Source organism: Anopheles nili, chromosome 2 (assembly GCF_943737925.1).
Source record: "Anopheles nili chromosome 2, idAnoNiliSN_F5_01, whole genome shotgun sequence".
In the NCBI taxonomy this organism is placed as follows: Eukaryota; Metazoa; Arthropoda; class Insecta; order Diptera; family Culicidae; genus Anopheles; species Anopheles nili.
Window position 1 is genome coordinate 44,892,313 of NC_071291.1, and position 27,604 is coordinate 44,919,916.

The 27,604-nt window shown below is 44.2% G+C and overlaps 1 protein-coding gene across 1 annotated transcript in view; it reads right to left on the minus strand.

The window, feature by feature from the left end:
• Positions 1-2,931: 2,931 nt before the first annotated feature.
• Positions 2,932-27,604, minus strand: part of LOC128722005 (cytoplasmic polyadenylation element-binding protein 4-like) — a 171,826-nt gene continuing 147,153 nt past the window's right edge. Inside the window, exons 5-10 of the mRNA XM_053815815.1 lie at positions 11,819-12,016; positions 6,317-6,429; positions 3,651-3,861; positions 3,462-3,547; positions 3,172-3,378; positions 2,932-3,048 (exon numbers count right to left, since the gene is read on the minus strand). Of these exons, the coding sequence (XP_053671790.1) occupies positions 2,932-3,048; positions 3,172-3,378; positions 3,462-3,547; positions 3,651-3,861; positions 6,317-6,429; positions 11,819-12,016 (932 nt within the window). The remainder of the gene's footprint in view (positions 3,049-3,171; positions 3,379-3,461; positions 3,548-3,650; positions 3,862-6,316; positions 6,430-11,818; positions 12,017-27,604) is intronic.

Below are 27,604 nucleotides of genomic sequence, written 5' to 3' on the forward strand. Positions count from 1 at the left end.
CCGGCGGAGCAAAATTGTTTCTATTTTGTTGGTACTACTTTTTGCGCAAATATCGCTGCTGTAAAAGTAGTTATATAGTACACGGTGCGATCGTCTGATTTGCAATAATGTGATTCTATGATACAATTAACCGATCCGGTTTAGTTTCATGTATGCCTATGACTTGTTCGTAATCCTATTATGACTGACCCAGACTACTCTTACCAATATACATTGATCAACCGGAAAGCTCAACTGCGGCAACGATAATTAACCCAACATTAAAACTAGCGCACCTAAACTGTAGTGTTGTATATGTAGAGAAAAAATTCTAAAAAACGTAAATTTTACTAATTTGGTTTACAAAACATTTTGATATGATCTAACTTGTTTGTTAACAACTGAAAAAAATATTCTCTATACGCCAGAAACGCGAACTAATGTTTTAGTACAAAACAATGTCTTTTTTCTACCTTAACCAGAATTTGTATGTTAAGAGGTTGCATTTGACTAAAAGATTTTTCTATCTACGCTAACGAGGGTCCGGTTGTGACTAACTTTGGAAACGAAGATTTTAAAATGGCTATATCACCATCATTGCACTCTTGTATCATTAGACCAGTCTAATTGAATGCTGCTGCTATAAGCGCACGATATATACTTTTTATATGTTGATGTATATCGTTTATATGTATAATTTATATGCTTTATCTAGTTCAGATCAATTGGTTTCCATTCTGCTTCGCGTTAATTATTACTATCTCTTTTTTAACTAACCAAGATTTGACTATGTTGAAAGCACGGTATAGATAATTAATAGAAAACATATCAGTAACATCCAAAGATATTCACTTGGGCTTGATAAAATGGCAATCGACCAACGTTTACAAAACCTTTTATCGAGTACATGTTAGTATACCCAGCAACGTCAGGTTTTTTCTTTGTTTACGGATTGATAGGAGTTTTTGCACAGTATTGCACACCATTTTTCCACCAGTTGCATCAATAATAATTTGCAAATTATGTAAAGATTACCAAGCAGGCTTCAAACGTGAAGTTACTAAAAAATGAAGTACGACAACAGCTATAAAAAGCTATGTGTGTTTATCTCTTACACGTGAGGCAAAGTAGATATGATAACTTGCGTCCGATTTGATACGAATCGGTTAAATACACTGTCTTATTTTCACGTGACCTGGCCAATTAGTTAGCTTCTACGAATATTAACCAATACATTATATAATAACTAATCTATTACCATCTCCGCAATGCATTCATGCTGCGACCAATGGAGTAAAAAAGTGTTTTCATTGGTACAAACTGGCTGCGAAAGTTGAAACAATCAGCTGGTGTATACTCTGATTTCTTTGCCTTTGCTTCACAACTTGTAAAGTGTTTTAGTAATTTTGAATTATTGATGGACAGTAGTTAACCGTTCGAGGAATGGATTATGGTGTGTTTCCATGCAAAACTTTAGAAAAATTGGCGAAACTGTAACACGCTGTCTTGATCGATACGGTTTCCATTCGTTACTTTTGTTCTACATCTTGGATTACATTACGTTTGTATTGCAAAAGGATAACTATATAAAAATATTACTGCTTTGTAGTTTCCGTGTAGTGTTATATCACAAAAATTGTCCCATGTTGACATGAACATGGGATTATTATTTCATCGATCTTATTGAGACATCTTGCACTTCTCCACTGCATACCAGCGATGATGTTCTCGTGGTCGAAAGAACCGTTTTATTATAAGAGAAACCAGACGAACGTCCGCTGTTTCTACTATTTAACTTTCATTGCAATTATTTACAAGAGCGCAACTGAACGCGAATCAACCTTCGATCGCTAATCATTTATTCTATGAATTGCAAACGGTTATAAAAATTTAAATTTAAAATCGTTATCTTGCTTTATCGTGGTTATGTATGGCAATGAAGAAATGTGTAGTTGAAAGCTACGACGAAAAACAATACAATTACAACAACAGAGCGAACAGCAGGAAACATCATCCTGAATCAATCGAAGCCTGTTCTAATACAAATAAAATATATTTCGCATCGGAGTTCTAGAATGATTTATAGTTATTTCAAGTACATGACACAAGAACGCATGTGTATACCTGGATTTTCCAGATATTGCTAAATAAATTGAGAAATAAAATATGATAACAAACCTATATTGCCTATTTTTAGTTTTGCGAGCCGCAAGTGTAGACAAACATCATTCATTCCTACCTCTTGTCTTACGGGCTCCCATTGGATGTCGGAGTAATCGATTGCAGCTTAGCAAGGCGTTGTTTAAGAAGGTCTTCTTTCCTAACGTTAAGCATGCCAACGACACTGCTGCCGGGCACAAGATTATTGAGGCCCCCGGCACTGTTACTGCCACTGCTGTTACTGCCACCTACTGCACCCGCTGAATGTTGATACTGATCAATGGAACTGCAACGGTTTAATGAGGACGAAGACGTCGGCGGAACGAGTGCACCACCGACCACGCTGTTTCCACTGGCTGACGATCCATAGCGCGACTGGATGTGATGGTAGCCGCCAGACGCACCGTGTCCCGAATTTGCTAAGGACGACGGAGATGACGCTGAGGACGGCAGTGGTGGCGGACGGCTTAGCTGGTGGTGTCGCACTCTCGATGACAGTCCGCCAGAAAAGCCAATGGTTCCGCTGCTGCCGGCTCCAGTGCCGGTAGTCCAGGGAAACGAAGGCGGCGGCGGAACGTAGCTGGTAGATCCGGAGAATCCGGTATTAGAGCCGTTACCACTGTAGTAGAGTCCGGCGGGTAGGGTACTAGTGCTTGCGGACAGCGACCCGATGCTATCGCTGGGTGCTGTACAGCCGAGGGAATTGGCGGAAGAGCCGCTAGTTCCACCACCCGTCCGCGCCGACGCCGACGTCCTAGCAGTTGCAGTTGATATTGATCGGGGCTGTTGGCGTTAACACCAACGAAAGGGCACAGCCCGAGGCCGGTCCGCTCCTTCCTTGACGAGGGGCTTATGGTACTCGCGGCCTTCGCGCGAATGAATTAAGCCCCAGCACTGTTCACAATAATACTATGTAATAGAAAGGGAAAATGCGGGCGTATAAGACCATTAGTTTTTGTATATCGCAAGCAGCAGCACACGTAAGCAGCGGATGATATTAATTTTTACTGACAATTTTCACCACACTCTTACCTGAAGACAGGTGACGTTGGCACAGAAGAAAGGAGCGAATTTGCCTCCACAACGCTGACCGTGACACTCGTCGCACATTTGATCGTCCAAAACGTACGGTTTCACCTCGACACGTTTATCGATATCGCCATGCTGCAGCTGGACGAAACGAGCTGAGATGGCTGCAATATAGCTCTGTTGATTCGAAAACGCTACACGACCGGCTCCCTAAAACATGCGATTGAAAAAAAAAGCACACATTTTACAGCGTGAATTTCTGTTGAGCATATGATGATATAAGCCAACACTACCTTTGGATATTTGAGTTCCGGATCGGTGTCAATGCCTGCATAGCATACTCCTCCATATAAGCGATCCATTATCATCGCTAGTTCATCTATTACAAAACAAAGAAAGGGGAAATAAATAGTCGTGTACTACAAAGCCACCGTAACATGCCGTCCTTTTTGAGGTTGTTTGGAAGAGTTTTGCACACTTACATGCTTTCAACGGTCTCGGAACGCCTCCGACAAACACGGTTTTTCTTGGATCGAGCGGCATTGACGCATCCAGTACAAAATCGGCATCGGCCAGTCGCCACGGGCGTATTTGTACCGCTTTGTTCTTGATCGTTGGCGAGGAGACGGTGATGTAGAGCTTATCGTCATCAGGAACGCACGTTTCGATCAACTTCTGTACACCGCGCTCCTCCTGTGGATAGAAAAAAGAAACCAATTTGCCAGGATTAATCGTTTGAAAAATCGCTTCATCTCCTTTAATGACGACGGGTTCCCATTTACGCGGGTCCGTTGCAAACGGAATATTATTCCATACTTCAGCACGTTGGGGCTCTGAGACACAGAGTAGGAATCAAATCACCCCGAAAAATACTTGTCATCAATCTTGCCCTGTTGTTGCTGCCAGTGGACTTTGCTTCAATTATCATCGCATCAGTCGTAGGTTAGTCGTTCGCTCGCAACGAACCGTGCACTCGCTCGCTTCATTTTCTCCTTACCTCAAAAGTAGACCATAGACCGTTTTTTACTTCTTTTTTTTATTCAGCTCCACCACCACCACCACCACCGTCAGCCATTCTTTGCGCGGGAAAGATCATTTAAATAATGAGATTTTTTCCTCCAATTAATCTTCTCCTTTTCATGTTGTCTCTTGTTACATTGAATGTTTTTGTGGATCCAGTTTAAAGGCAGGCAGGCAGGTGGACAAAGCGCGATTGGATGTCCCTCGCCATTTTCGCTCGCAGAATGACTCTGAACGGACCATTACTGCGCGTCGCTTTACGATACGGATGTTTGACGATGGTTAGCCGTCAAATTAATTTAATTAAAATGTCTCTCGAAGTCGCGTACCAACATTCGTTTCGCTTTAAAGTAAGACATTTTTGGCGTCATCTCTGTCTCCTGTTGTATTGAATTCTAGTACCTCTATGTGCTGTTTCGCGCTTATTGCGACTAAGAAACATGATCGAGAAGATACATTTCCATAAACTCCAACCGTAAAGAGAGCGATTTTCAAACAAAGCATAGAAATGGCTATGCTCTACTATGCACAGCTCTGTCGGTAAAATTGGGCCGGGAATCAACTTAACAATGTTGCACCAAATGACGCGTGCACCGACTCAAAAACGATTTTTGGCCACCTGTTTCCTACTTGACAAACACATCAGTCTAGTCTCGCATGAAAGTTGCTAGGGAATATTTCACTAAGAAACATTGCCTTGGGCAAACCTGCAGAGCGACCAGCTCCATGCGGTTGCCGAGCCGTTGGAGAAGGAATCATTTATAATGCAAGCGCTTCACGGGAAATTTCAAAACACAAAGTTTTTCTCAGGAGGATCCAGGAGGCGCGTTGCTCCTCGGTACGGGGTGTAAAAGCTCAAACATTTTCTGGTATGGTACGTGTTGGAAAAGTGATTACTATGTTTTGCTAGGCATTAAGTTTTGCAAGAGCATATGTCTTAAGGCAGGCGACAAAAAGTAGCCATAAGAGCCTTGCCCGTTGTTGTCGCATGAGAGCCTTCTTATGCGTTCTTTTCCCTTTTCAAACCATTGTCTATGCACCATTTCTTCGAGAGCAGTTATGCACGGAAAGCTACGAAGTTCGCTTAATAAGATGCAGAATATGACAAAGTTTGTCTAACATTTTTAGCCATATTGTCGAAACAAAAGCGTGTATATGTTAATACATCAGCATATGTTGTAAAGCTTATAACACAGATCTGATGCTAATGGCAAAAGCCATTTTCAATAGTGAGCAAAGCCAAAAATAAAATACATTCAGCAATCGTTACAATAACAGCACAAGAAACGCCAAAGATAGAAATATCCTTAAATTTAAAATAAACTGCTGAATCAGGGTCGACCACAAACAATACACAATTATTTAAAAATAGCGAAATAACAATGCATACAATCCACAAAAACTATTCTCTATTCATTGCTTTGTTTCAAAGTTTATATAAAAAAAATCTGCACGCCTACAATACGAAATCAGAGCATCGGGAAGTTGTTACCGTCAGTATGAGAGAAAATAAGTGCATACGAATAGAAAAAGGTTTAGGAAAATCAGAACACACCGTAACGGGATACAAAGAAAGAATCCTGACGCAAAAGAAAAAAAACACCAACAATTACATAAAAGACAATGCTACCGAGACCAATACTTTTCCGGCATAGACAAATAGGTGGCTATCCGGTCTATTTAATCTTGTTTTCTTTTTCAACGTTGATGTTAACCAAAAGTGTACAGGCACATATCGGATGGTGCTAGGTCATAAAGTACGACCGATATACTTATGGTTGTCGTGTCATTCCGTCAAATCACTATTCTTGGGTACTACATAAGTCTTTCTTTTCGGGATCAATTATTACTGATTCAGTTTAATGTACTGATCTCTTTTGGTCTAAATGACTAACTCAATCATACAACCGTGATACCAAAGATAAAGCATGTACACTAATTCGAACCACACAATCTCTATTTACTGATAAAGCCAAACATACGAATTGCCATGTTGTAATTTTATTATACCAGCACGAAGATTTCAATTTAAGGTAATCGCCATTCGTATCGCTTTCACCAGTAACCATCGCAAATAGATATAGTATATAATGCAAGAGTAAGGGAATTACAATCTTTTACAGCTTACCTGAAAGAGAAGAAACGCGTATCCTTTAGGAGGAAAGTATGATTTCGATTCTGCTTTATGAGGCCAATCAACGATTAGATCTCCGTATTGGTTGAAGGAAGTGGTTATTTCCTCTGAAAAAAAGGAAGACAATAAAAAACGTTACAATTAATCATCAACCTTACTTGTGTAGAAACAGCGTAAATAAGAAGCCGACGGAAGAAAAAATGTATTTAACAGTGATTTTTTAACCTTTCACCCCTTGTTCACACAATGGATAATGATGGTACCGTGTTAAATTAAAATGATTCAGTATCGCCTATGGCTCTAACGTACAACTTTCGTGGTGCAATAACTGCGAGGGAAGAGTAAAACTTCCGACGTGAAACAATGAAGCACGGAATATTTTCCGCTTAGTAAAACGGTGGCAGCTCTCCAAGAAGACCCTATGGCGTACAATGTTGACCCTGTTTAAACAAGAGAAGACAGTCGGGCAGGGCACTCTCGGTATACCCGTAACAGGTATAACAGGCTGAAAGTAATAAATCTGTTTATGTAATAACAGCATAATCCCGTACACGGGCGGATTTCTTTGCGCTATCCTTGCCTAGAAAATAGCTCCTCGTGAAAGCGATTGTGCTTCTTTACCATTGAGCGTATACGTATATGATGATGGAGTCTAACAAAGCTGAAGAGCATATGTGACAATGTGATCATTTGATTTTAGCGATATTTCCATCCATTCGTATCAACGTACGTAACATGAATAAATATAAAGATTTTTATTTCAGTAATAAAAATGGGAATTCTATAATGATGTAGAAGACATTCAAACAATATTATATATACATAAATAAATATATATATATATATATATATATATATATATATATATATATATATATATATATATATATATATATATATATATATATATATATATATATATATATATATATATATATATATATATATATATATATATATAGATAAATATATATATATTTTTTAAGTTTGTAGTTTATAATTGGAGATATAATATGTAATTATCTTATTTGTCGCCAAGAGGACAACTGTATAACAAATCGATTAGTACCGTTAAACTCTGACAGTTGAATTTAAATGCATCTATATGTATTCCTATGCATTTCAGTTATGGAGTTGGATGACTCTGAACACTCCTGTACGGTTTTCAGCAACTGATTCCTGTTACAAATTATACAACTTGATATGGCGAGTTCTAATGCTGCCAAAAAAATCTTTCGATGTTGCGATTTTCATATGTCTTGCAAAATTGTCTAAGAGACAATTGTACATTAAGATCCTTATAAGAAGTAATTATAGGGTATTATTTTTAATATTATTTTTTTAAAAGTATTTTGTTGAAAGTCGTAAATACGGAGATTATGCTTCCGATTATAGTGTCGTGTTTCAACATTATATAGGAATCCATAACACTTTCGTTCGAAAAGAACAAACAAAGATGCATTTGTTTTGTTGTTCATGCAATAATATTAGTACGCATTTAATATTGTTTTAAACTTTGATTTATTTATCGTTATTTAATTTTAATTTATTCATAATAGATAGAATACGACAATAATAGTAATGAAAAAGCCGAATTCAACTTGCGGAACAAATTGCAACGATTAGGAGTTCGTTTTAATGACGAATTTTATATTACTACAAAAATTGCAATATTATCATTTTAACACGCGAATGACTGAAAGAGCAATTATTTCCACAAACCACGATATTGAAGTGGTTTTTTGTGCTTTAAGACTGCGACGCGCTGCCCATCTCAACCATACGCAAAAAGTGCGGATGCTGTAGACTCTCCGTACTACGATAGACAACTGGCGACAAAATGTAAATGTTGTTTGAATTAGACATTGAGCGGTATTTAATAGATGCTCCCGCTAGCATCGTACGGCGACACTGGGTCAACATTCTGATGAACGAGCCAGCTGTACGATGATGAAGACTGACAAATTGCCGAAGCTTTCACTGATGTTCAAAGAGTTCCGGAAAAAGCAGACCAGCGTTAGCACGCCGTCCATCGCTGCTTTCTTCTTAGCTGTCCTTTCCGTTTATTGGGGCTTTTCATTGAATGATAGTTTTTATGGTCTTTTATTTGATGGCTGGTATTTAATTAAAAGGCGACCACACCATCGTACTTGTCATCGTCATTGCAATCACTTCAGCCCTCTTTCGACAACATACATTCAACAAACATAAACGCAGCGGCTAGCATGGCGAGCAGAACCAATGAAAAATGACCACTTTGGCTAAATGAAAAGGCTTAAAATTATACAAAACGGACCCCATGTCATACTTCTTGCTCAAGTTGTGAATATTATACTTCAACATGACCATTTGCAATTGCCCGCAGAAAGAGAACAGTTCTTTCAACTAGAACTGACAAACAGTTTTTCTGCAAATATTGCAGAACGGCATGGAAAAGTCTTTGATTGCAAATAATGCCTGTTTTCTTCTTTTAAGTTCGCAAAGCTTTAATATTCAACTCGCAGGAGCCGAAGCGTACCATATTTTTCTACGCTTTGCTGAGAAAAATCTTACTACACAACGAGGTTCTTCGTTCTTCCTGCGGACGCTCTACAACAGTAAGCACATTCGAAAGGAAGGAATAAAACGGCATCTTTTCATCGAGACGTTTACCCACTAAAGAAGAGCAGTAAAATCTGAGCCTCCCGCAAAGCACCGACAGTGCAAATTTGACGTCTTCATAAAATGAACAACGCCAGGTGGAACAGAGCGATATTTTTCGACGTCTTTTAGCTACTAACGGACTAAAAGAGGAATGTTTTGACTGCCAACAGAGCTGTAAGACCGCAATACATGTTCAACACTTTTGCTGTACTAGTTCTACACCTAGGTTTTGAATGTGCGTCAGTTAGAATGCATGCAATGGCCAACAGGAATTCGTCGATTGTAAAGGATAATTTTATTTACTCCTCGGGCTCTGTGGTTAAAGAATAATACTGGCAGAGAAAGCAAATGGAACATGAAATGTACATTTCATGAAATGTATTCTTCATTCCAAATATAGTCCAAATATACTATAAATATAAATATAATATATGGAGTCATTTGCAGTGATTGTTGTTTTGTATACTCGTGGAACATTAACCGATCTTTTCGTCCTACCTTTTGAGAAGGAATTAGTGATAAGTAAATAAGTATCACTTTTATATACAAACAATCTTTAGGACCCCAACTCATAAAAATGCGTGGATAATTTAAACTAGTAAAACGGAGACTGCCCAAACGCGTTCCGTCGATGACGGGTAGTAAAAGCGCTTCTACTCTTAGCGATAAAAACGTACAAATTTACCGACCGCCGTAATTCATGGAACTCCAAAAGCACACTCAGCTATGCGAGCAAGTTGAGCTCAATTTTTATTGTAGATAATTTGGATGGTATAATTTGCCCGTGGTTCACCACGCAAATAAAGAACCTTCACGAAGATCTAGCACCTGCAGATCGTTAGTGCATCTACTTTGGAATATAAAAAATAAGATAAATTTGAAGGAATAACTTTGGGCGGTGCCGTACGGAGAATACTAACGCAGTCATGGCAACAACACTGTGGAGTTTTGTTGATGAATTTTGGGAATTTGGGAGTGGTCCGCAGCGCATCCAATCGTGACCATGGTGTAAATCATCCAGTAACCAACCCGAAAAGCAACTTAGAAATAGGAATCGTTTTGGACTTGGAGTTTAAAGATGTTTTCGGGATGCATTTTATGCTTCTCTGAATGGTGATTTTTCAATTTGAGTATTTTCAACCAAATTTTTCATTTGCAAGATAATGGCTAATTTTTTTTTGCAAAGTAAGCCAGTGCACCGTTGGGATAATTGAAATAGGAGCGTTGGTGAACATGGAATACTTTGGGAATCATACATAAAGATAGACTTCATATGAAATTGTTAGTTCTCGTAACTCACACGTCTGCGAAGATATGCTGCCAGAGGCTAAACAATTGTGGATATAGAAGAGAGATTCACATAGAAAGAGCATCAGTAACGGTATGATAAGTTTAGAATGAAATATTCATCGTCTGTCGCAAATAAAAATATTTGCAGATGTAAGTGAGTAACTCTACGAACACGGACAATTGTAACCGTGGCAACCGTTAGCCATTCACGAGGAACATCATAGACAAGCCGAAAGTCGTTTCCAGATGGTGCAGTAATTCATTTGTATGGCCCAAACTCAAACTAGTCAACTTACGTACAAGCAACGTTTAGCTAGGACACACGTGGGAGCCTTTGAGTAAGCAAAAGGCAACCGGTTCTTGCTTTGCAGTGTTCCTGGGCACGTTGCCGAGATGTTATGGGAAAAACACAATCTCTACATGCTGGCCTACTGTTACTAGGAAAGTACGGTAAATGATTCGAGGTGAACGGGATGCAGAAGTGCAGCGATAAATAACAGTAGCCCTGCAATTGGTAGCATTCCTTGCTCGAGGAGTACGTAATGGATACGGTATGTTTATTGTTGTGCTCTGAAGGACATTTGAGATTACCATTCAAAGCGAGGTGTAATGGAATCGGAGAAGCAGAATAAACGCAACGAGGAGCAGACATTATTTTTCCGTAGCAAACGAGCTTGCCTATGGTAGGGTACAACAAAGAATGATGAAGACAACAAAGAACAAAGGCTAAACAATACTATAAAAAACAGTCCCAGGTCACTTCTTATTTGTGCTTGGAAAGAAACAAGTTTATGTAGTATGCCAGAGAGCGGTGAAATAGGAAGTGGACCATCTTTCGTAATCGTTGCACCGAAGCAATAATCTGAAAGGTGCTCAACGCACGTTTGCCATAAACGGCCACCTCAGGGATGACTATCTATGTCAAATGAACATCAGTTTTAAATGCAATTCAGTCTATGTGCCAGATGTTATCTAGTAAAGAATATCACCAGACACACGTGCCACAGGATAATATTGTGTAGCTCTACCGTATTTCGAAATGCAGTTTCTATCACGCACATTTCTGCAGATATTGGTCAAGAAGCAGGAAATCAAACGTTTGCAATTATCTTGGAACCAGTGGCACTCGAGGGGACTTTGGGGTATTTCATTTTGGAAACAAAAGTGGCTGGGCACAAATGTAGCACTATACGATATTTAGCTAACAGTTACTGCCACAATATGCGGACGCTGTCAGAGAACTCAGAAAACCCGAAGGTTTGTGCGTCATCGCCAGCTGCGACCAACTGTTGGAAAATTGCATAACGAGGAACGAACTACGACGGAGTCCAAAGTGAAATTGCTACACAAACGAAGCAACCATCGCCCAGCATAAGGGTGAGTATGGTGTAAAATTTTAATAAAAACCATTACAAGTGCGACGTAGTCGTTAGGCATTTAATGGCCAAAAAACCAATAAAATGCTTTGCTTACTTTAGATTTTGGTCACGAAGAAGAACGCAGTTGCGTTTAATTTAACTATCAGCTACGGAAAATTTGCATTCATTTCAACACACTACTTACCTTCGTCGATATCTGGAGGCAGACCACCAACGAACACTTTCCGTGAGAAACGTTCCGTCGTCTCGGATCCGTTCGAGTGGGGTGAAGACCTGGCCGGTGAGTTGAGCTGCAGTTGATTGCCTCCGATGAAGCCACCGCCTCCACCGCTGCCATCATCGTCGTTCAGGTGCTCATCGAGTCCCGTGAAGAATGGTTTGCCTGCAACCATGCGAAAAAGACATGAAATTGAATCATTATTACAACGAAATTTTGGATTGTCTTTGCTGCGAACGAAGCACAGCAATGATCAAACACGATTGGAACAAACCGCGAAGGTCACGTATTTTCAGTACTCTCAAGTACGGTAGTAGTATTGCACATAAGCTAGCACTTGAATGTCCACGAATATAGCTTTGCAAGAACAGTTTCGTTCTGGCTTCCATGTAGGTAGGATACATGTTTTCGCGATTCAGAAATATAGCAGGACTTTTTTGCTACAATGCCGTAAATCTCGATAGACACTGTTCATTTAGTGGAAACGTAGAGAACTTTTGAGAGAAAGGAAAATCGGCGCCAACTTTGACATGTCAATTGGTCAACACCCGCATGTCAGTTGGGCGTCAAGTTCTGTCAAGTGCTATAGCCACATAAACTGTTATACAAAATTACTCACAAGGGTGGAAATCGTGGCGAATATAAAATTCGTAGCAATTCATCAAAGTAAATAAGCAACTACTCATCAACAACTGTGCAGCAATTAGCTAGTTTTAGCGATTCATTTTAAATTTTTGGTATACAAAAGTTGATTTTTTAAAAAGAAAAAGTACTATTTTTGAATAATTTGCCTAAGTAAAGCAATTTTGCGCGTATTTTGTGGTCCTTCTACTCTCTGTCTCGCTAATTCAGCTTTCAAATTCTTTTAGCTATTAGATGTTCATTGTGCGCATCTAAACGTATTATGACAATGGATTTTAAAAATTCACTACACCATCGTCGTTGGTTCATCGTGCTTACACTCCTACAGCTGTGTAAAGCTGCGTTTGAACGGTAATTCTAGGTAGAATATAGTGTATTGCTTTTGTCAAAAGCTGTTGTAACCATGTATAAATTTCGCGCAGTGACCGACGCGTTCGTGACGGTAAACTGCTTCTGCAAACACTTTATTACACTAACCCCAATGGAGCCAAACCCTTCACAAACAACACAGTTGCAATAGTTGATTTTTACTATTTGCTGACGCTAATCAATCCAATCGGAAGGATACGCTCGATTATGTTTGTACAAAAGCGACCTTCCTTCCGGTGGTTAAACCATTAGTCGGAAAATACGCGTCGGGCCAGGTGTTGGGAGCCGTGTGCTCTCGATGTTTGATTAACTGATTGGAAAATATGATTTAGCGGGAACCTGCGGAGACCTTCGAACTAGCCTACCTGGCTGTGCGTGGGTGGCGGCCCTAGCGTGAGCACTAGAAAGCCCGCGAGTGTCTGAGGTGGGTTTTAATTGAAATCAAATTTCGTTTAGCTTCCAGCCAACAAACGACTGTTTGCCGGTCGGCCCCCCAAATTGCCTGTTTGAAACCATCATCGGTAAACCCGATTAAGACCTGAATCGTGGTTCTCTTGGCGTGGGTTGAGTTCAATATTTATGAACAAACCAACCAGCAGCGGTTTCGTCTTGCCGCCAAATGCCGAGCTGTTCCTCGGTGGAAAATACGATGGAAAGCTGCCGTTGTGGAACGCTCCGATTCCGGAAGCTATAATCAAACGATTTTCACATGTTTTGCGACTTCCACACACCGCTGTCACCTTCGGCTATGGCTGATACTGCAATGGCGTCAAAAATCCCTCCAACACGGCTTAAGCAAAGTTTACTGATGAAGAAACTAGCCGCCTGTGTGACGTGGGTACTACCTTACCCGGGGATTTTTTTGCCTGCACTTAATGTGCTTCCGGCATTAGGCTCCTTTCTGCTAGAACCATTGCGTGTCGCACGAGCTGCATTCAACGTTCGAGCGACCGTTACAGCTTCAATTATGGGTCGCGTTTGCTATCGGGCAGTGCAATTCGTGGGTTGCGAGCCAACAACAACAAAAAAATCTCATCAAAATAATCGTAATTATCGCTTGTAATTTGTATTTACTGGAAACGCCTACTCTAGCACTCTAGCCACAGAAGACCGCGGGAATTATGACGATTAGTTCACGGAACGCACCGACCGTGGGCGGTATTGGCGCCGAAAGAGGTGCCCCACGTGGACGGCAAAGATTGCATGATTTAATTTAATCTGGCCTTTCCCCGGTGCCCGCGGTCCCGTGGATTTTACGATCGTTGCACGAATGCCGAACGGTCTTTGGGCTTTAGTTTGGTTAGGGCCTTTACGTGCCGTGCTTGTTGACAAGTTCGGTCACCGTTAGCCCGCTTCCGATGGGAAAAAGGAAAACCCACCTGGGCATCGGTGAAGGCGGAAGAATAATGATCAGCCATGATCAGTGGGCGAACGAACGGGGGACCCAGGAGACCGAACCGAACGGGCGTTGTACCATTGATGTTTGGCTGAGCCCATTAGGGCCGAATGATGATTATGGAAACTTGAGATTGCTGAATTTGCAGGAGCAGAATCGGTTGGCAGGAAATTGTAGCGCGTATTGCATACCACCAGGAGCCCCGAGCGAAGGATGTTTCGATGGGAGTGTTGTTGGCGAGAAATTTGCTGGAGCTGTTCTTAAACAATCAATTTCCACGTCTCATTTTGTGACACCGCACGGTTCGGCTGTGTCGTGGAGTAGTATTGCGCGAGACCATAATTGGTACCGTAAAACCGATATGAGAAGCGACTTTGTGAGGGTTTTGTAACACACACATACACATACACACACCTACACACGAGGGTGGCACAATGCCCAAAAAGCGCCTCGGGGAAACACCATTACCCGATTAGACCTCCGACCGGGGCAAATTGGTGCAGGTTTCCCCCATTTCGCATAATCGATTAAGTCAATCGTGCCGAGCGGTGCCGGCCGGCTGCTTGTCACACATTGCGTGCGCTTTTCCCAAAGTCCAGAGCCTCGTACGTGGCCGGACGAAAGGACGTGTGGCGCTCGTCAGACCACCCACCCACGACGGTTGGGTTCGTTGTCATAATCTGTATGGAAAATGTAATTTACATTCAAAACAACCGCACACGCAGTGGCATCCCGTTTTAATTAATATTTATATTTACAACCATCCTCGTCGTGCAGCGAGTCGTGGGAGGGATCCACATTCATCCCTGAAAGCGCTTAGATGTCAGCATTATGACATCGGTTCGGTTTGTGGGCGGTGGGCGTAGGGCTTCGGGAGGTCGAGGCTTACCCGGCGAGCAAGCAATAACGACAAACGTTTACTACGACGATAACGCGAGAATGGCACCGCGTGAGCGGCCATTCGAAACGGGCAAAACCGGCGGAAAACTGGCAGTGACCAGTGGAAATAGCGGTGGAACTCCAGCAGTCGGCAGGTAATCTTGCGGATGCGACATGGCCCTGTGTGATTGTCACCGTCGGGAGGATCAGCTCGAATTAATTTCCTTACGGGATGCTCCCGCAATGCTGCTGCCTGTTAGCTCGTTGTTATTGTTCTATTTTTTTTTTTTCGTTTGTTGAGCTACGATTCGCGTCAGGGGCCCATAGGGCTGCTTTTCATAGCTTCGCAATCGCATGCACATGATCGGCAATTGAGTGGAAAAGCGCAAATTCCGAAATATGATTCTTCCGCGGATGGGAGGTTTTAATTAAAGCGTAGGCAAATTTATGAAAAATTCCTTCGCCGTACGTGTGAGAGAGCTTTTATTAAACGTACCGCCGAAACGTGGCCATGACTCGAGGACGAAGGCAATGTCCCGTGGGTTTTCCCATCGGGCAGTCGGGCGTTTTTTTTATGATCTCTCGCGCGCGCTTTTGACCGAGTAGCAAACGATTGGTACGTGGCCAAGCAGAGTCTGGTAGACTGTTCTGCCGGCTTCGTGACCCTTAAAGGCCGGCCGGCTGGGTGAACAAAAGGCGGAACCTTGGCGTACTTTCGAGGCCGCCAAATGGGTGCGATAAGCCAGCGTGCGCGAGACGTCGTAGCGAAAACCCGGAACTATCGGGCGTGCGGATGGCACTTTTCCGTTAGTGGAAAACAGTGGAAACATCCAGCATCCAGCCCGCCCAGAAGGTGTTTGACACGCGGAAGGTAAGCTTCCCGGGCCTGAGGCTGGGTGGGTGTTAAAACAAGCGGACGAAATTAAATCAACACTTTACGATCTCTCTCTCGCCCCGGGGGCCGGGCACTCGTAACGCGTTCAAAGTCACGGCGCAGAAAACGGAAAACGTGCTCACGGCATAAATCTTTATTGCAATCACAACGGGCCGCTATGCAGGCAAACCGTAGACAACGGGATGCAGATTGCGAGAGGGAAAACGTGAATATCACGCCGCCTGATTCTTCGGTCCATCCGCTCGAAAGTAATCGTTCGTACGAGTGCCATAAATTGGGAAGCGAAGAATCGCTTCGCAATTTTAAAATATGGCTATGGTCGCTGCAAACAGGATGCGACAGACCTGCGCTCGAACACGATTAAGCGTGGAAAGTAGTTTCCTTACAGCTGGAGCAGATATTGGGGTGGTTTGGGAGAAGCAATAGAAAAATAAATCTTAGAACAACAATCGAACACAATTTGAGTTGTTCACCCTTGTCAATGCTAAACATCTTTGCGACGGTAAAAGGCACATACGTTTAGAACTAACATATTTCCCCCAAGTGAGGCTTAGTTTGCGACAGACAAATGTTATTCCCATCACAGGGTTAAAACTCACTGGATTGTTGCAGACAAAACGTCCATAAAACCGACTGTGAAATATTTCAGCACTGTGCCCGATTTTAAAGCGAGTCCATTGCAAAAAGAAGTGATTTGTGGTACTTTTTCTCTATCCGAATGCGAATACAATTTCTGTAGCAAAAGAAGAATTAGTCGACGCCTGGTGGCCGTGAGCACTGCAAATGAATTACTAGCCAACCGGCAACGGGTTTGATGAAGTGGCTCTGTCCGTCGTCCATCGAAGGATTATTCCCTCGCGAATCGCACCGAAAGCGATACCGAGTTGTGAACTTCCACGGACACAGGCGAACTGACAATAAACTAAACTAACCGCTGTCTAATCTGACACCCTGACCGCGGCACGACCAACCACGAAACGGAAGCTCACCAGCCGGCAGCTTTCGGTGACATCGATGAGCGGGACTGTGCCATCGGTCCAGGTCACGTACCTAAAAATATTTTTCCCGTGGTGTGGATTGGGCGCGTATCGTGGTTCCGATTTCCGGCGCGGGTTTTTTGGAAAATATATGACCACTCGTGGCATACTTTTTTTTTGTTTGTTACACCCCGTTCCGCGTATGTGTCGACCTAATCGTATCCGGTCGGATGAGTGCGTGCTAGTTTGCTTGTTTTTTTGTTTGTTTGTTTCACTGAAGCCCAAAAAGAAATCCAATAAATATAAACGTGTGGACAGTGGGCCCAGCGAACAGCAGCGAAACGGAAAAATGTCCAGCTTAGAGCGGCTCGTGTACCCGTTCGTATCATCCCCCTGCGATCTCATATACGCGTTCGCCGAAAAGCGCAACCGAAACCCGGGCGGAAAGCGTCCGTGGTTTCAACTTTCCACAGTGATAAATTACAACTCTTTTCCTCACCTCCGGAAGCGAGCGTCGGAGTGTCGAGAACGGTGTGGGTGTGTAGTGTTTTACGTTAAATTAATTTTGAACTGAAAACTTTTCCCCACGCGGAAACACACCCCACCGAACGGGACGCGAATGAGGCCATGTGTGAAGCGCGCACCAAGCACCCTGCTCTGCTAACAGAGGGTGGCTGGAAAACGCAAACCGGTGGAGAAAACAGACAGTCTACACGCTACAGGAGCCTGGGAGCGGTTGCCTATGCTGCGGTTGATATGTAACGACCAAAGTGTGGTTTGCGTTTCGTTGATGTGGGCGGATGGATGACCCTCGGTCCGGTTTGTCTTGGGTTTTTCGTTCGCCCTTTGGACGGTATATTTCACCCAACCCAAACTCAGCCAGCATCATCCTACCACGCCACCAGCGTTAGCGTCCTGTTTTCCGGTTGCTTCCGGTTCCGGAGGGGACTTTTTTTCCTACAAAAAGAAGAAAAAAAACGAAGCAGAAGAAGAAACAAAACCCCGATCGTGTGTGGTGGCCAGTAATAAAAGTTGTGTATTTTTCGCTTCGCCCGTTTCGAAAATGGACAAAATGGCGAAGCGCGACACCGTCGTTAGTTTCGTTGCGAAGGCAGCCGTAACTATGGAAACGGCGACATAACGGCTGTTGTCGGTGTAGCGCTCTCACAAAAGCGTGCTGGAAAATAGCGCCCCCAGATCTGCTTGCAGTGCAATGCGATAAAAAGTGTGAGATTAAAATGGTCCTGCAGAGGATCGAAAAAGGAGCGTCACGGAATGACACGGAGCAAAGACACGAACCGCAGATCCTCATTTCGCGCCACAAAATGAGCAAACGGCGACTCGGGCGTAAAACGTCGCGACGGACGCGATCGCGGAACGGCAATCGGTTGGGGTCGTAATTAAATAACTTTAATAAATTTAATATCAAATTATATTGGCTTTTTTCCCCCTTCTTCGCGGCCTCCTACACCGTTTCCATTTCGCCATCCGTTTGCAGAACCGTGCGACCCGTTTGCTCGGACGCCAGCGAACGAACCATCAACGCGCGGAATCCGCTTGCGTTTGTCAATCTTTTAGCGCTTTGGTTGACAACTCGCCCCATCGGTGGCCCACGCTTTATGTGCACGAAAGGCGAGCACGGTTTCGAAAAAAAAGGGAAGAGATTAATTGCCATTTATTTTTCAACAATTTAATTACACTTTTGTTTAATGACCACTCGTCCTGTAGCGCGTCGGTCGGCGTTGGCATCGCGCTAAATAATGACGCTCACAAGCACGCCAACGGTCGGGTGAGTGCTCGAAAATGGACTGCAAATGAACTACGAGGATGCGCGGCTCGACAATTGACAGACAATTGGACAAAGATGCACAAAATGGCATTAATGGCGCTCCTCGGTGCATACGTAACCAGCTGTTGTGAACCGAACTGAGACCGAAATGTAATTGAGATAATCAATTTCACATACAATGCATTATTGCTCGGACAACCCACACAGTCGGGGCCAGCGCACACCAGTGTTGCACTTTGTAGCTTCAGCAGCCTCCGGTCCGGTCGGCTCCAGTCGGCAAAGAATAATAGTCCCGTTAACGTGCACGGGAGGGCAAAACAAAAAACCGAGACGTGGATGTTTAAGTTTAACGGCCAGACAATACAACATTTCCCAGCCACACACATAGAGCGCTGCACACTCGAAACTAATAAGAAAGTTCGTGCTACAATACACTAGCAGCCCGGACAGTGTTTCGTTTTGCGGTTCAATACTTCTGCTCCTTTCGTTCCTGATGGGCTTGATTTATTTTCTCTCCCTTGCTTTCGGCTGCTGTAACGAACGTAGTTTGCGCGCTTGTGAAAGCTTTGTGTTTGTTTCGTTTTCTTCGTGCGGCGCCTGTGGGTGTTTCGCATCGCTAGCTTACCCATCCGTCGTGTGGCCAGGCGAGTGAAATAAGAACGATAAAACGTCCTCACCCACGCAGTTTTTCGCTGCCACCTTTTGTACACCAAACAGAGATCCAGCAACAATGTGAGGAAAATCACTCGCCACCTCAAACGCACCCGGCATGTGGGACGGAATCGGTGGGAAACAAAGTTTTCCAGTTTTGTAGTGCGCAAACCTCTCACTGGTGGAAATGGAGGCGCCTTGGCGCGAGAGTCCATCCGCTGCATGTGTTAGGAAAGCGACAGCACTGGAGTGGGCTGAAATTTCTTTCCGAAGTACGACGAAATTGCACAACAACTCCATGAAAAAGTGTCTCCAGAGTAGTGGCACCGAAACAAAATGGGCAAAAATTGTACCGGGAAAACCCCCATATCGCATGTGTTGCCGCGTGTTATGCAATGCAAACCACATGCAAACGCGCGTAAAAGAAAGATTCAGGACGAAGGACGAAGGACGAAGAAAACGAGAACAAGCAAGCAAAACAGAAAAAAAGAAACCAAAACGAAGCAGAAAAAGCTCTCCGAGCACGTGGAAAGTTGGAAAATATTGTCCCGCGGGCATCGACGTGTAAAGTTTCGGTTGCGTAGCAGCATGCGGAACGAACGATGGGTACCATTAAGAGATCATCACGCAGTAGGCACAGGAAAGGCTCCCGAAGGATGAAATGGGCAGGGCAGCAAGCGTGTGCTGTGGTTGCTTCGTTGAGCTCCGTTCGCAAAGTACAAAATCGTGTAATGTGGCCCACATTTACGATGATCCCCATCCGGGAAGGTTCATCTTCTCCTACACGAGCACGCCCTGGCCGCGCTGGACAAACGTGGATCGTGGGGAAAACTTTGCATGATGGATGGCAGCTGATGGAAAATGATGCATTGATGCAGTGATGGTGGTTAGGAAGGGCAAAAAAGGTGGCGATTTTTCACCACTTGTTTTAATTATGGCGTGTTGTGTTTGAAGCGAGTGGAAATGTTGAATGAAGCGCGAGCCATGTGCCTGGGCTGGCCGTTCCCAATTGGCGAGAATGCGATTGTGCTCATGTTTGTAGAAAATTGTAATTGCCATTGCCGTTGGTTACATTCTTAATGCTTCGCTCGGTAGAAATCCAATTTGCACACCATTACGTGCCACCGAGAGATCCCATTCAATTGGGTGGGAGGCACTGCTAATTGGAATCCTTTTGGAAGCGGGAACATTGTTTTCTCACTCGATTGTTACCGCCCATTGGATGGGCGCGGAGGGATGAATTGACGTAATTTATACGCGGCTCGGTGGGGGCTATCAATTTTCGAATGATTTATGACGCATGTTAATACCTGCCTCGTGAAGCGATTGAAAGACACCTCTCGCGGAATGCCATTGTGCACGGTTGTGGAAGGTAAAACCCTGCTCCCGTGCATGTGTTTACCGATAATAAATTACCAACACTTGGGGGAGGGAGAGAAAAAACAAAAACTGTGTCGAGTAGTGCTGGATGTTGTCGTTCATGTCCTGCAACGCAAAGCACGCAAACGAACAATCTCATCTCGGGCAACGCAAACGCATTGTGCATTAGTTTGAATTCCGATGCTTTCGATCGTCCTGGAACGAAAACATTAATCACTGTTCGATTCGAAATGGAGCCGGGAAGAAATAGTCTCGCGAAACGCCCCACATACAACGGATGGCCTTGTGTCCTTTGGTGGGGCTTTAATTTCTCGCTGACCCGGTTTCGAACTTGAGTTTGGTTTGATGAGAAATGTTCTTTTCGATACGCCAGTGCTGCTGGCCCGTGCCTGGTGTCATGTGAACAGATGCTGAACATGTGTGAAACGTTAGGTAAAAAACTAAAAAACGTATCCCGAAAAGCGTCCTGCCGTGGCGCAAGGATCCGTGCGCCCAAATAAAAAAAAACCCTCCTTCAGTTTCGTGAGCAAGCCTTTCGGTTCCTGCGCCCGGGCTATTAATTCCGCCAGCGTGTAGCCGAGCGATTTTGCCTTCGCCGTTACACGCAGTGTTGTGTTTTTGGGCTGCCGCTGGGGTGGGTAGTGTTGTTTTTTTCTTCTTCGTTCTGTGTCAACGAAATTTTAATTTAAACTTTCCCCGTGTGCCGTGTTTTCGTTTGCTGACAGAAACCAAAATTGAGAACAGTTTCCGCTTATTTCCGGCCCATAAAACCGAACCGAACCGAAAACCGGCATCGAGGTCGGCCACATGGTTGGCAACGGTGCTGCTCTTTGCGTTGGAACGGCAGCCAGCCAGGCTTCACATGACTCACGGAGCGAACGTTGTAACATGCGGGTTTCGGTTTGGGTGAAGTGAACGTCGAAAAATTCGCGAACTTGGCCTCGCGAACGGCCTCGTGAGACGGCAGCCACGTGACACGGTACGTGGGGTGGGCTGGGTTTGGGCATGGTTTTGGATTTGTTTGGCGGGAAAGCGATGGAGATGAGGAGTGACGAAAAAAAAATATAAGAATCCGAGTTCGACGTTAAACAAAGGTAATAATGGCGACGGAACGAGAGCGAATCGAGCAAAGAGGGTGTACGGTGCGGATGGACGAATTCTTTCCGATGGCATTCGCGAGCAAGTCACCTCCAGCCTTACGGAAGGGCTACCAAACGTTCGCAAGCGTCCCAACAAACCCGGTACGAGTGAAGCGACGTATGCAAAACGTTTCGACACGTTGAAGGGGACCACACATTCGTGACGTTGGAATGCTTTTTCTCCTACCAGCGCGTTCCTGTTACGGATGAGAAACTTTTTTTTAGATGAATTCCTGCTTCGATTGAGTGGAGCGCCGTTGGAATGGCATCATTTCGAAACCAGGAAAATCCACATTCGTTCGCTGGGTTCGGTGGGATGTTCCCTGGGAGTTGGGTTGCTTTGATCGGGGGGAGCGTACTAACCAAAAGCTCGTCTGGCGTTGTGTGTGTCATCGCAAGGACATCACAGTAGCCTTTGGTTTGACTAAAAATGCACCGAAAAATGCGTCCAGGCGTTTGTTTACTTGGCGGTATTTTTTTTCATTTTTGTAAATTTACACTCTTTCGTTTGGGATCATGTGGAAAATCGAGAAATTCTGCAAAAAACAAAATCTCTTGCAAAAAAGCCTAAAATCCCCCGAGGGATGTACCGCTAGACATTTCCATTCGATAGCGTGTATCGTGCTGTAGCTATAGCGTTTAGATTTGTTCCCGATCTTTTATTTCTTTGCTTCGCTGGAACCAGTGTACCAGGTACGTGCGCATCGTCATTTATTCTTCGAACTTACTACCGGGGCATGGCCCGGGCAAACCAAGGCCAAGGACTCCACCGTTAGCGGCCGAAGCAAAGCAAACACGTGTTGGGCGCGAAGGTCGGACGGAAGGAACGCCTTGCGTGCTGACCGACATCATCGTTTTGTGGATGTTGTGGCCATTGGTTTAATAAGTTGATTATGTAACTTGCTCGTGCTAGGTGCCCTGTGTTTGGAACACACCGTACCGTAGGGCACTCGTTCACCCAAGCGAGCTACTTCGGCCAGCTTGGGTAGCAATGGGACGTTCGAGCACTTACGTGCTGCATTCTGCGCGAAAACGGGGTTTTCTTCTCACCTGTTTGAAGCCTTTTTCTCTACAAGCCCGTGTTCTAGTTCCACAGGGCCGGGTGGCAAAACTTTGCTTGCTTTCTTACGCGCTGTAAGGGAATACGATTTGGTGTGCTACGTTTAGCTATTTCAGGAAGAACGATTTTTAAGCGATCGCCTTTGGGGCAACAGATCGATTAAATGGGGTTTAAAAAGAGGGAAATATAATTCGCTTTTAACAGAACTTCTATTCGTTTCGTGCCAATTTGAGACTGTTGTTTTATGATTTTACAGCTCTTGAACATTGAACCGGAATGATTTCATACAGAATGCATACATAATTTCTTCCTGGATGGCCAATACAGCAGAACTAGCTAATGAATTCTCGTCTATGGTGTGCTATGACTTGAATTATTATTCCAGGAATATAAATCATCCCAAAGGTGTTCGTATCATCATCGAACGCTTGTACGATACCGAATCGAAGGCGCCAGAACAACTGGGCGTGATTTTAATTAGCCAACGATTAAATCTCTAATCATATTACACCATGGTGATGTCGAATGATGAGGAATCTGCGCCTTACTTCTGCGAAATGATTGGCGTCGTATAGTAGCGTTTGTCCACCGAATAACTTTAGCTAATTGCCATCTGTTAGTGGGCTTTCGTAGACTTCATAATTGAAATTCCCAATTCGTAGTCGAGAGAGAGAGTTCTCAAAATGGTGAATTTGTCTCTCATTTTCTACGAAAAACACATATTGTTCGTATGAAATAACCAGCTCGTACTGGTTTTCACAATTTGCAATGCAAGTTTATCATCAGCATTCAGTGTTAAAAACTCCAACTACCATCGAAACTAATTCTGCTGATTCCTCGAATGTTCTTTGACCATTTATTTACCACATTTTTTCTGGGTTACAATGAGACCGCAATGGCGTATCACAAGAGTAAGCTCTCCAAAATGAGTGTACAAAATCCATTAAACGATCAAGTTAATGGTATTAGTCAAAACGTGTCCGAAAAAACTTTTCATCAGAAAAGTAGTTTAGAGAAGATTTCGCTTTGCAAATAAAACCACGAACAACACATCTCGAATCGGAAGATATGTACCCTACACCTGTTTGCTTACATGAATACAACGAGGATGCTTCTAGTGATGATTTTGTGCATGCTAGGACGGATGCATCGGACCTGTAATGTCTCATAAAAAATTAAGCAGATGATGTTGATATTGAAACGTAGCGCATCGACTGCGTTGTTTAAAATTGTCGCATCAAGCTAAGCAAACTCAGTGATTTAAAAAGTTGAACAGTTGCGTATCTTCAATCGAACACGAATGAGGATGGTTGAAAGCTTTTAAAAAGTATTCGAAATTTGGCACAAACGGGTGTTTGCTCGATAAGCTGTTTTGCTTGATGCGTGCTTTTGAGGTTTTTCATCATCGTTTAGAGATAAACCTCTGCTTTTGATTTACACGGATAATTGAATTATCCGGCCGAATGGCTACATACTCACGTCTTAGGTTGTGTGTTCGTTTGTGTAAGGAATAATTAATCTTGCTGCCTGATGATGCCTGCCTTTGAAGGCACTACTGCATTTGCAAATACACCCATATATGGGTGTGTGTGTGGCGAAAACAAAAGAGCTCCAGAATTTCATCCCACCGGCAATTCAACCAGTGATGAGGGGGACAAAAAAAAAAGTCAGATCTCTTCGATTCCACGCCATTAAAGAGTGTCGGCTGGTCGTGCATGTGGTGCGATGGGAAGCCCCCAGGACGTAGCTGCGTAATTACTACGCATGCAAAACATGACAAGGTACAACAATCCAGCACCGAAGCTCCCATGAATATGAAGAGCCTACTCTCTCGCTCGCCACATCCCGTACTGTTTGATTCCGGCGCGCGTATTTGTACCTGGCATTTGGTGGAAAATGGTTTCAACGGTTCGGTGTTTTAAAGAAGTGTGGCACTTATTTGCACCGTAAATTACGCAACCCGAAAACACGCCACAGAATTACGATAATGAATCGCCGGGCCGGACCGGGACGGGACGAGTGGTTGCACCTTTCAATCCGTGGCGCGTCGCAGGTCCAGTAAATTTAACCCAGCGTGCGTGGCCGGGTTTTCCTCGAACCCCGCGAGCGATCTCTAATGTAATTAGAGTGGCTATAATTCATAGCTTAAATTAAGCTTTCACTTGTACGCCACCTCGCATCGCTCGCTCGTGTGCACTTTGCGGTTGTTTCTTCGCTAACCCAGCCGAGTTTCCCGCGTTTTCCCACCCCCAATCCCCGGACACATCGGTTAATTAGATATTTATCATCAATCACAGCGAAATTATGCAGCACAAACAGCAGCGCGTGGAATTAGTAATTATCGTTACCGCTGCTAGATGTCGATTCATTTTCGGGCATTTAGCCACCCACACGGGAAGCGCTTTTCGATAACGGTGGTGGCTCGCATCCTTATCGTGCGATCGCTGCGAGAAGCATCGATCGATGCGGCCAGGTGCTAGATCCCGTTCTCTGCCTGCTCGCCTTGTCCGGAACGAAACGTCCCGTTTCAATGGGTGATTTGTTAGATGCATTAAGCACTGAGCCATCGGAATCTCGGTGTCGTCGTGCCGGTGTTGCTACCGGAGATTGCTGGTAAGACACCGCCTGGAAAGTGCAATAGATTGCCGGCCGTGAATGTCCTCCTGCAAACACATCATTTGTTTGGGCGGTGCTGAATCCTTCAGCTCGCCAGCCAGCACGAGATGCTGGGTTTCGATGCAAAACGAGCATGCTACAGCAGAACAGCACCCGTTTGAAGGTGGCAGGTGGCCAGTGTTTACATTCCAGCTCAGCACATCAAACGACGCCTGACGTCGTGATTTATTGTGCCCGATGAATGACGGCTGCCAGGGATCTTCGTGTCCGTCGTCGGTTTCGGGGGAAAAGCTTTCATCCAAGCGCCATCTTGTCATCACCATCCCACCCACTCGACGGTGGCGGCGATGACACAGTCTAAGCCTCTGTGCTCAAGCGACGTTGGGTTTGTGTGAGTGTTCTTTATGGAAAACCGAAAGTACTTCTCAACCTGTATTTATGATGCACATCGTACGCGGAAGGCACTCGCTTTCCGGTGGTGGCTTGGAGCGATTTATGAAAACATACAAATCCACTGTTTTGTCGGCCCGGAACCAGGGGCTGATGGATGGATGGGTTTTTGCACTTGTAGGTGGTGGTGGTTCATATGAATCAATGCCCGGGCATGTGGGAGACTATTTAATGCCGAACATCGCTCGTTTGCCGGAAACTACGAATTGCTTTACAAGACTTACACGCCAGCCCGCCAGCTTACGTTACGAGGATTTTCCGCCTCCGGCTGGGGGTTTTTGGGCGAACAAATAACAACAACAACAACAACCGTGCACAGGTGCACAATGGGGTGGGGTCATAGCACGGGGAAGCAAAGAAACACGATTTACACGAAGCTCTTTCTCCCAAGCGGTGCAACAACGGACCAAAGACGCCGTTGCCGAAATTGCCGAAATGGAATTCAAAACTAATTGCAACCAGCGCCAAACTTTCCACGCGGTCCCGTCGTTGGTAAAACTCAGGGAGGAAATTAAATTCAATGCTAGTTCGCAAGAGTGTAATTAAAATGATAACGCCAGCGTTGCACCTTGCCCCTTTTTGCCGAAAGATGAATCTAAGGACCCGCGAGCAAGCACGGAAGTTATGCAACACGCAAGACATGCGCACGATGGCCGCCCAAGGGGGCCTTTGGGGAGCCCTTTTCGCTTCAACGTGGGTGGCTCTGACAGCGCCCCCCCACCCCCCGCTCGAGCGCCTCGTCTGACGGCGTTAATTAGACACTTAACCCCAAAAATCCGTCGTATGCCGACGTTATCTCGTATAATGAGGCAAATTTTTAGCCCTTTCCGGCGCGAAGGATGGCCACATCCGGAGTGGAAAATCAGCTGCGCGGGGCGCAGGGATTGAGTGATGAAAATTGCCAAGCCGAAGGGGGTAGTTAAACTTCGGGGGCTCTCGAGGCAGCCAAGGAAAGCTCACGAAAGCGGGAGCTACTTTCGAGAGTTGATCGAAAGTATGCCGCACGTGCGCGTATTTTTTTTCTCACTCCTCTCATGGCTCATGATGACAGATTTTGGGGGAATTAAAGGAGAGAAAATCTAGCCCGGCTGGTTTTCATGTTGGCAAAGTTCGCTGCGTTGTTGAGAAACATTTCCCAAATGCCACGTTTCACCGGGAACGCGTGATTGTTGCTGATTTGTTTCCCACCCGACAGCTTGAATTTCGTTCACAATACGAGGTTAGAAAGTAATTTTCGTCCACGCCTCGGAGAACCATTTTGCTCATTCGATTGCACAAACAGCGCACAAAATTTGGCTGCTTGGCGTCAGTAACGAGTCGTCTATTCGCTTGTCTCCCATAAAGCCACATGACGCAAGACAATACGGGCAATTAAACGGGTAGTTAATTACCGTCCGCTGATAAATGTCCACTGCATGCTTTTTTTTTGTTGTGTGTCCGCACACACACACACACACACAGTCAAATGTACACGAAACTAAATGCAACTATCGACAAAGCGCTATCACCC